The 9,848-nt window shown below is 47.5% G+C and overlaps 1 protein-coding gene across 1 annotated transcript in view; it reads right to left on the reverse strand.

Annotated features, from left to right (window-relative positions):
• Window positions 1-8,954, reverse strand: part of LOC125625269 (adenylate cyclase type 10) — a 28,279-nt gene extending 19,325 nt beyond the window's left edge. Inside the window, exons 1-12 of the mRNA XM_075122130.1 lie at window positions 8,768-8,954; window positions 7,584-7,688; window positions 5,656-5,694; window positions 5,292-5,435; window positions 4,789-4,994; window positions 4,017-4,107; window positions 3,432-3,520; window positions 3,109-3,300; window positions 2,298-2,419; window positions 1,258-1,334; window positions 978-1,167; window positions 448-503 (exon numbers count right to left, since the gene is read on the reverse strand). Of these exons, the coding sequence (XP_074978231.1) occupies window positions 448-503; window positions 978-1,167; window positions 1,258-1,334; window positions 2,298-2,419; window positions 3,109-3,300; window positions 3,432-3,520; window positions 4,017-4,107; window positions 4,789-4,994; window positions 5,292-5,435; window positions 5,656-5,694; window positions 7,584-7,688; window positions 8,768-8,954 (1,498 nt within the window). The remainder of the gene's footprint in view (window positions 1-447; window positions 504-977; window positions 1,168-1,257; window positions 1,335-2,297; window positions 2,420-3,108; window positions 3,301-3,431; window positions 3,521-4,016; window positions 4,108-4,788; window positions 4,995-5,291; window positions 5,436-5,655; window positions 5,695-7,583; window positions 7,689-8,767) is intronic.
• Window positions 8,955-9,848: the final 894 nt, after the last annotated feature.

Raw genomic sequence — 9,848 nt, forward strand, 5'->3', positions numbered from 1 at the left:
TAAACCCTCTCTGGGGTGTGTCCAGCTCAGGGGCCATGAGGAAGAGCTCTGGGCCTGAGTTCTAATCCTACATCTGGCATTGCACTGTGGTGCCATCAAGCAGACGAGCTAGCTTGTGAATTGTCCTCTCTCATTTTATAGGTTGCATATCTGTCTCAATCACAGGTGCCTTGCAACCGGTTGGGCTGCTGGCCTACAACCCTTTATCTTGCCTGCAAAGATAAGCATCAGAACTGTGGACACATGGGAACAGGAGAGGGGGAAAATCAGAACTGATATTTTGCTTTAAACAAAAACATATGGCTCTTACTTTCCCTGATGTTGTTAGATGGCAACTCCCCTGCCTATTTATCCCCATGTCCTTCCTCCCACCATTGCGTCCCTTCCTGACCTTCAGGGATGTTCTGCACATTACTAATACCGTGCCAGGAGGATAGATCCACCTACCCAGCAAGGGTCGATTCCCATCCTTCTTCCTGGTAAAGCCCGACTTTCCAAACATTCTAAAAGGAGGAAGGACGGCAAGAGTCAGTGATCACCTACCTGGACTATCAGATGCTAGGTAAGAAATAAAGAGAACAGAAGAAAGAATTTCAGAAGCTCCATGAACCCATCTGGCTGCCCAGAGGCGAAATGAAAGAGTTAGATGGGCTCATTCATTTGCTGCATACAGCCCATTCTTAACCCCAGTGGAAATGCAGGTGGTTGGAGGACATTTCAGGCAGTTGTTTGGAGAAGGATAGTGGTTCTCAACCTTTTCCTTATCAGAACTCCTTCCATCTAGCTGGGAACAAGTCAGGTCCCAGCTTCTATTTAGCAAGATGGGAAGGGCACGGTGGTCCCAACCATCTACGCCTGTTTGCAAGCTCTCTGGGATTGCTTACCCCTGGGTAAGAATATCCAGCCTTTGAGTTAACAGAGTTAGATTTTCCCTTCTCTCTTGCTTGTACTGGAAGGAGCACATAGGAGTGACTTACAGGTTTCTCTTTCTGCCGAGATATTCATAGGTTACCCCAGGGCTCATGGCATCGCTCATCTCCTTCTCTGGAAGCTTCTTAAAAAAACAGCCGGGCAACCCAGATTTTGAGTAAGTCTTTTCATCACATGATATCATCCCTGGATAGAGTGTCAGCATCCTGGAGGCCATCTTAACCTTCGAGCCAGTGACTGCATCAGGAATAGAGTATGGGGAAAGGCTGTGAGCAATCTAACGGATTCACACACACACACACACACCACAGCTAAGTCCTATCCTACCTGTATATTCTTGTCTAGGACGCATGCCAGCAACTCCGCAGAACGCTACTCCACTTGTAATCCCAATGGAAACAAGCCTAAAATAGAGTAAGAGCAACATGGAATCAGCCGTCTCCTGCTAACACTCTCCATAGCTATAACTTTCTCACCCTCTTTGCTTTATTAGTGATCTAGACTCACTACAGGGCTTGCCACTACTGTTCTGGGCCTGTGATAAATGATTGGCTCATCCACTGGCCAATTAACACTCGGTCCCCGTAATGTCATGAAACACTTTTGTTCTATGCTGATCTCAGAGCAATGGTGGTTTTCACAGGACTGGCAGGCTGGTGATCGGGGATGTAACGGCACTGGAGAAATATTATCCCAAGTAGTAATCAGTTCCTTTCCAGAATAAAACACCCAGTGAACATCCAGAATTACAGTGGTAATGATAAAAAAAAAAGTTTTGGAAGGGTTATAAACCTTCCTGCATCAAGGTACAAGCCAATCTCTAATTAATGGGCAAGGTTTCCCTTTGAGCAGGTTACCCCATAAATGCAGGGCTCTTGCATCTTCCTCTGAAGCAGCAATGGTCAGAGACAGAACATGGGACTAGATGGATCCCTGATCTAATCCAGCCTGGGAGTTCCTGTGTTCCTAACACATTTACTTTCAGATATTTTTCTTGTTATTTCTGGTTGTCAATACCCATGACAACCTGTGTCACTGTACAGCTCCCACTTGTGACCAGCACTGGAATTAAGCCATGACGGAGTCACATTTTCTCAAGCAGCGGTCAGTGTGATCCACGACGAGAGGTTAAAATGAATGAATGTTTCTCCCAGATCCCCTGCAAGTCTTGGCAGCTCAGTTCCAACAGTGCACTGGACCAAAGAACAAAAGAAAAACACAACGGACTCTGGTCCACTAGAAGATAACAGCCAACTACTGCTGCCAGCTAACTCCCTTAGCTCAGTTGGTAAAAGTCAGTGCTGTAGTGCTGAAGATCCCAGGCTGGGAGCTTGCTGATGACCCAGGCAGAGGGTCATTGCACTTACTCAATTTTTATGAGATTCTTAGAGCAGAGATTAGAGATGCTAATTGCACTATCTAAGGCATGGGTGCTCTCCTCCTCCCTCTTATCACCAGGCAGCCCAAAGACACACAGAAACGTGCAGCCCTGTGTTGAAGGACAGAAAAGGAGAAGTGGTTAAAAGTAGATTAATAAGTAACCCAAGTATTCTATTAAGGATATGCCAGAGGGGCTCAACCCAGTTGTGCCTTCAAACATCCAAGACTTCCTTAAATGCTTGAATTCTGAAAAGCTACAGGCATGATGCATTTTGCATGAGGTTACAAAGAGTTTGGGAACAAAGAGGGCTGAGGAAAAGGATGGTCCTGTGATTAAGGCTGGGCCTTAACAGATCTGGGTTTGATTCCCAGCTGCCTGGCAGACTCCCTGTAAAAAACGGGGCAATGATATTTCCTTTCTCCCACCCGTTGTCAGTCAGGACAATAAGCTCTTTGGGGCAGGGACTATTTCTTACTATGGAGTATGGCCAGCGCCCAGCACAAATGGGCCCCATATCTTAGCTGGCCTTTCTATGTGCTGCTGTAATACAAACAAACAACCACAATGGTAAAAGCGCTGCTCAGGCCAAAAGCACCAGGTATCCCACTTGCTCACAAACATCAGTTGGTTCTTACTATTGGACAGATGCCACTGTCTGAGATTTTCTGTGCCTGGCTGGCAGCTGAATGGTCCCCACCCATGCCATCCTAGTGGGCATGCCTCTCCCTAATTCTCACAGTGATCCCTATGCCAGCTGGGTTGCATTTCACAGAGCAGCTAAGCCCTGCTTTACTCACTTTGCCAAACGTGGAGATTTTGATAATTTTGCCTCTCCAGCCCTCCATGATACCAGAGATGCTCACAGTGGCATCCTGGACCAATTTGCACAGCTCTGTCATTTTTGTGCTCTCGTGAAATTGCAGCTTGACAGAGACCGCGGTTACCAGTCGAAGTTCAGATACAAACTCCAGTGGCTGATTGTCGTCAATCTGGAAGATAAGGAACATGGGGAAAAGACTCAGTTCCTCCATGCGCCTGGGATTTACTCTCTTCATTGCCTCGGGTGGGGATTCACTGGGGAGGAACAGCACGTATCAGAACAGAAACATCAGCATCTTACCTTCTTCAGAACATTTCCCAAGACAAACCTCCGCAAGGCCAGCTCGAATCCATGACTGGAAGCCAGTGCCACAGCATTTCTCAGTAGGACTAGGAAAGGAATTTATATGGTTTAAGTCAGCGGTTCTCAAACTTTAGCAACCCGAGGACGCCCATTTTGATTTAAATTTTTTTTCACGGACCCCCCAAGCCCTCTGCTCAGCCCCAGGTCCCACCCCCACTCCACCCCTTCCCCCAAAGCCCTGCCCCCTCTTCCTGCCCCGCTCCACTCCTACCCTCCTCTTCCCCGCCCCATCCCTGCTCCTCCCCCTCCCTCCCAGTGCCTCCTGCACACCAGGAAACAGCTGTTCTCCCAGCGTGCAGGAGGCGCTGGGAGGAAGAGGAGGAGTTGAGGGAGGGAGAAGGAAGAGTTGATCAGCATGGCCCGCGGACCCCCTGGAGTACCCTTCGCAGACCCCAGTTTGAGAAACGCTGATTTAAGTTATCAAGAGGCAAAGGTGGGAGGAGGGGAAGGGGGCGAAGGCCTCTCCCTATTCCAGGGATCCTGCATTCTTGTTGACTCAGACGCTGAATGCGAGGATCTCACCTTCATCGTTTGGATAATGCTGTAGATGGTCTATGCACTTTTCAAAGTGTTCATCAAAATCAGGTGGGTGGAAAATCTTTAGGTATTGCAGCTGAGTACACAGAAAAAATTATAGACACAGTGTCATTTCCCCAGAGTCTGCTCAGTAAAAAATACATCAACAGATGCTGGAATAACCCAGGATCTCATCCTTCACTATGGTCATCATGCCTAAATTGCATCCCAAACTAAGTTTATCATTCCCACTATTGACACCTTCCTGGCTATATTCAGCCCGCTTCTGCCAGAAGTTAAAGGTTCTGGATTTGCAAAGGGGTGAGCGCCTGCCCCCTCCTCATTGACTTCCCTAGGATTTGTGGGTGCTCAGCTCTTCTGAAAATCAGGCCAAAAGGCCCTGGCATGACACAGTATACTGACCCCATCTGGTGATCATCAGAAATTGGGAAGAACTGCTAGCCTTAAAAGTAAATCAGTTGCTCAAATTTGCCTCAGAGGGAAGGTACCCTGCAGCAATTTAGCACATGCTCAGCATAGCATGGGGGAATAGAACTCACAATCTTTGGCTGTAAAAGCACAAGCTCAGCTCAAGAAAAAGTCCCACTAGCTAACAGAAAAGGGAACCCTATGAACACAAGCCAGCCTGATATATGTTGGCTAATGGACTGATCCAAAGCTCACTGAACTCAATGAGGCTCTCCTCTTTTGACATCAGTGGACTCCATATTACGGACTTCACTGCATAGTAATTGCAAAAGCACTATGGGGCTCCTACCTTCCTGGCTTTTTGGCCTTTAAGCATTTCTGCTTCTAACACGTCCCGGTCACAGAGCTCCCAGCAGTTCGGTGATAGAATCACCTCACGAGCTTGTGCCAGGCTTTGTGCCAGTCTCACATCATCCACTTGCTGGCCAGTCACCAGCCAGTACTGACGCATCTCATCACCGACAATGAGCTGAGACACGTGGCCTGCAGACAGCCCTGAAAGGAAAAGAAGAAGACAGTTACCTTTTCCGAAAGTGGTGTTCTTCACGATGTGTTGCTCATGTCCATTCCATATTAGGTGTGTGTGCTCACTTCCACTCCTGATGGGGCCACAGTCGGTCCCCTACAGATGCTGCTAAGAGAAAAACTTCCAGCACCCGTGCATGTGTCAAGCACACACACCTAATATGGAATGGACATGAGCAAGCACTCAGAGAAGACCAGGTGAGCTGCCAATATGTTTCTTCGGAGCTGAGGTTGCTGTCACATATTTCTTCCATTAGGCATCTGTACCGATCTTCAGTCGGAGCTCTGGGCCCACTTCCGTGTAGCTAAACCCGAACTGCTTCTGCATCTCCAGGCTGCATTTTGCTGCAAGTGTAATGATGTCACTGAGCTGGCTTCGTTCGACCTTCCAGAGCACCAGCAATGCATCCCCTGCAGGGGAGAGAGCAGAACGGAAGGGGGCATGAAACAGAGATGGCTCTTTTCATGTGTGTGATTTCCAGCTGGTGAGACCCATGAAGGGCCTGATCCTGTCCCACTGAAGTCAATGGGAGCTTTGCCATTTTTTAACTCCAGTGGGTGGCAAATCAGGCCAAAAATACTGTAATAGCCACTGATACGTTTCAAAGGCATAGTACAATGTGAGAAGTACCTGTGAAGTTCAAGATGTCACCTCCGAAACAAAGCACATCTGAGGAACACAGAAAATGAATAAATGAGACAGAATGTAATGCCATCTTCATTATATAGCTGCTTTCATCCCAAAGAGCTTTACAAACTATAGATCTACACAAGAACCACTTTGGCATTGCTGAGATAGGGCATAACTGTTTTATAACGCATAGAAAGACTGCATAACAGTGGAGTATGGAAAGGGGAAACAGCACTCTCATGGGATTCAGTGGGGGGAAATTATTTAAATAATTTGCATTTTGGTAGTGCTCAGAGACCCTGCTCAGGCTTGGGAACCTCGTTGTGCTCAGTGTTGTATGAACATGGAGATTGGGGCAGGGTGTGCATCTAAGAGGAAGACAGAATCCAATTATTCTAACTGGAATTTGGCCAGCACCTTAGGACTAATAGCCCACAAATTCATATGCTTGCCAGGAGAGCTAACTGTCACACGTGATCAGGACCCCAGGATTTTCCATTTTCAATCAATGAACTAATTCCTTTATGGATGAGTGTGTGCCAATTTGAGCACATCACCACTGAAGCCACTAACATGCCAGAGAACTAGAGCCCAAATTTAACTCACTCTCCAATACCACAACCACTAAGAAGAAAAAACAGGGATTTAGCTAGAATAATAAAACACTATTTTTAAAACACATTTTCAGAAACACAGAAATGGCAGCCAGCAGGGCACATTATTTACAAACTCCTTAGGGTAGGGGTTGCATCTTCTTTAATATATTCCTCTGCAACAGAGCAATGCTGCTTGACCAAGAGTGAACATCTGCTGGCCCACCAAAGTTTCCTGGCTTATGGAGTTAAACACACCACCTCCACCCTCTGTACAGCAATGCTACGATCATCTCATTTCAGAGCTGGTTTCCCCGAAGACTCTAGTAACACCAACATAAGAAGGTTAATACTGTGGGTATATGAAGGCTATGCTAGAGAACTCCCACATAAAACTTAGCAAAAAGTAATGATAAAAGAGATGATAAAGAATTATTAGCAAATAAGCACTAATCTGCTTGTTAAGCAAAAATATGTTTAAGAGCACGACCTTTTGTTATAGCTGTGTAAGGTTGTTTTTAATCGCATACGTGCTTATTATATAAAAATATCATAAAAAGCAGGGGAAAACAACAAACAGGAAGACGTGACAGGGTATAAAATTTAATAATGGTTGGTTGAAGACTTGTTTTGAACCCATGTTAAAAGTAGGTCAAAGTCGTTACGCTTCTTTCCAGGGTGCCCCAAATTTCCAACTGTAATTTGTAAGATTTGACAACCAGTTGACATTTGTTAGAGATTGGATGACACCAGCTATGCAGCTCAACTGCAAAAAAGAAGGGAGAAGGAGTCTACATAAAGCCCTGTGTAACAGCCCACCTTGACCCAGTGGGGCTTGGTACTCCAGAATTGGTAAATTAGCCTTTTCTGCCTGTGCTGTGTTTATTTACAATACACAGATTCCCCCTCAAGAGAAAAGATCTGAAACCTCCCTATGACAGAGAAACAGCCAGGTGGTGACAAAAAATAAAACTAATGCCCCTTCAAAGGTATTAAGGGGAGAGTGGCACCCCAACTCCTATTGACTCTGAGAGGTGGGCATCTTAACTGCCCCTCTGAAAGCCTCCTCCAACCCATTTACGGGAGAAACTTTCTTCTGCGCCACAAAAGCGACAAGTGGTAAGAGGTGTCCATCTAGTTACATTTGATCAGGATGACAATTGCTTTATGATATGTGGAGGGGGCAGTGAAGAGTTAGGTGATACTCCTGGAAGACCACCAAGAAAATAAAGGACCAGATGTCTCAGAAAGAACAGCATTTTGGCAGAATCAAGCTAATCTCCAATTCTCAGTTTCGACTTCACCTCTCCACCTTTCGGGTGAGGTAGTACTTACGCTCCATTATGCCTTCTATGTAATCATTGAGCATCTGGGTCAGCTGTTCCATGCCACAGTTCAGGTCATTGTTTGTGTATAGCTTTTCAAGGAGAGCAGTTAATCCTGTGACACATGCAAAGACAGAAGGCCAAACCGTCATCCTGAGGGAGTTTTCAATATTGTACCAAAGAATAACAGATGCCTACCTAGGGAAGGGGCTATAAGTGGCAGGTCTCAGCTATTGCAGTCAAATACACTTTCCATTACAAATTATAAGAATAATGTAGGGTTTGTGGTGAGTTTGGTACTTATGAAATAAGAGACTGACAGTGCTTTCTAGAGACATGCATGCACCTTCTATTTCAAGCCTTGGGATTCTTTGAAGAGCTCTATTGTTTGTGTTGAACTTTGTGAGCGCGCCCAGTGGAAGGATTAACACCCACTAAGTCCTAGACCAGGGGTTCTCAAACTGGGGGTCAGTTTTCCTCAGGGGGTCGTGAGGTTATTACATGGGGGTGGGGGAGTCTCGACCTGTCAGCCTCCACCCCAAATCCTGCTTGGCCTACAGCATTTATAATGGTGTTAAATATATTTAAAAGTGTTTTTAATTTATAAGGGGGGGGGGGTCTCACTCAGAGGCCTGCTATGTGAAAGGGGTCACCAGTACAAAACTTTGAGAACCACTGTCCTAGGCTGAAGTTATCATACTCATTTCTAATCATGATGTTGGACAAACTGGAACCTTCCCATCTGCTCAGTGAAGCAAAGCTGCCTCGGGATGCAGCAGGGATTAAGGCCCATGACAGGTAGTCAGACTGGTTCAGTTGGAGAAGAGACACCACTTTCTGCCAGAATTTCACAAGGTCAGATCTCCACTTTGTCTAAAGAAAGGCAAAAAGGGATGAGCCTTCAAGGCTGGGAGCCCACTCAAGCAACTGGCAGAGAGGATATTAAACAAAAGGGTTCTTTTCAAGGACACTCATATAGCACTGATAAAAGAACCTAGATAAATAAGACACAAAAGGGAAGGTCCAGGAGTTTACTGAGGACCAGCCTTAAAGCCTGTAAAGCACCCCTTGCAGAGGGTGCCAGTGCCGAAAACCCTTAAAGGCAGCTGCTGACCAACTGATCAGCTCAAATGGTTGCCCCATCCACAAAGGGAGCACAGACAGAGATTTGCCACAGGCAGCCCTGTTCCTCACCTGTAATCTCCACGCAGAGCAAGACTCCATTGAAGGTCTCCATGGAAGGCAGCATCCGCCGGAGGGAGTGATTGTTATACACCAGCAGGTCTGGGAGCAGGGCAACCACCTGCACCTGCCTGGGAGGGAAGCTCACCTCCACCTCCTTCTTCCCCATTTCCTGAGAGGACTCCTTCAGCACCCCCATCCTCCCCACCTCCTGAGGTGGCCCACAGGAAAATGATGCCACCTCTACCAGCTGTGGGGTCCGAGCCATTATCTCCTGCTTTACCCTCTGCAGGGATTCATATGTCACCTTCCCACGCTGAGGGAACCAGCTGAAGCTTCCCCTGTCCCCTTCGCCCCATGGAGGGAATCTGTTTGGCACAGCCATTTCCCTCCCCTCCTGCAGAGACCAGCTCTCGCCCTCCACATCCCCTGCTCCACTCTGAGGGGGACTATGCGATGCCCCTGTTGTCCAAAGAGACTCGTCAGATGCTGCCGTGACCTTCACCACCATCTGAAAAGGCCCACTTGACATACCCATCTTCCCCCACTGAGAGGGCTCCCCTGCTGGGCCCATGTCCCCAACCCCCCACTGAGGGGTCCCAGCTGACTCCTCCATCTTCCCCCTGTGAGAGGACCCTGCCAACATCCCCATATCCCCAGCTCCTCTCTGAAGGGATCCATCCTGGGTGTTGCCCACCAATGCTTCCCTCCCATAAGCTGCCATCTTGGTGCCAGAAGCAGCTTCAAACACTCAAAAGTTCTGAGGTGAGTCACCCTTCCTCAGCCACTCGGAACTCCCCACTGGGAAGCCAGGCCCCCCCTCAGGGCCAATCAGAAGTCCCCACTGCAGGGCCACACACCCCACTTCAGCCAATCAGAGCTTCCCCAGCCCATGACCTGTTAGCTGCAAGTAGCCGTTTAACCGTTATGGCTTGTACAGATTAGTCTACCACCCAATCAAGAGCCTCTACAAGGTACCACCCTCAGCAGCTGAAAGTCCTCATTGTGCTAGAATATGGGGCAAGAGAGGGAAGAATAAGGGAATGTCCTCTGTTTCCTGCTCCCTCATGGTCTGCCCCATCCTGCAGGAAGC

Source organism: Caretta caretta, chromosome 21 (assembly GCF_965140235.1).
Source record: "Caretta caretta isolate rCarCar2 chromosome 21, rCarCar1.hap1, whole genome shotgun sequence".
Classification (NCBI taxonomy): Eukaryota; Metazoa; Chordata; order Testudines; family Cheloniidae; genus Caretta; species Caretta caretta.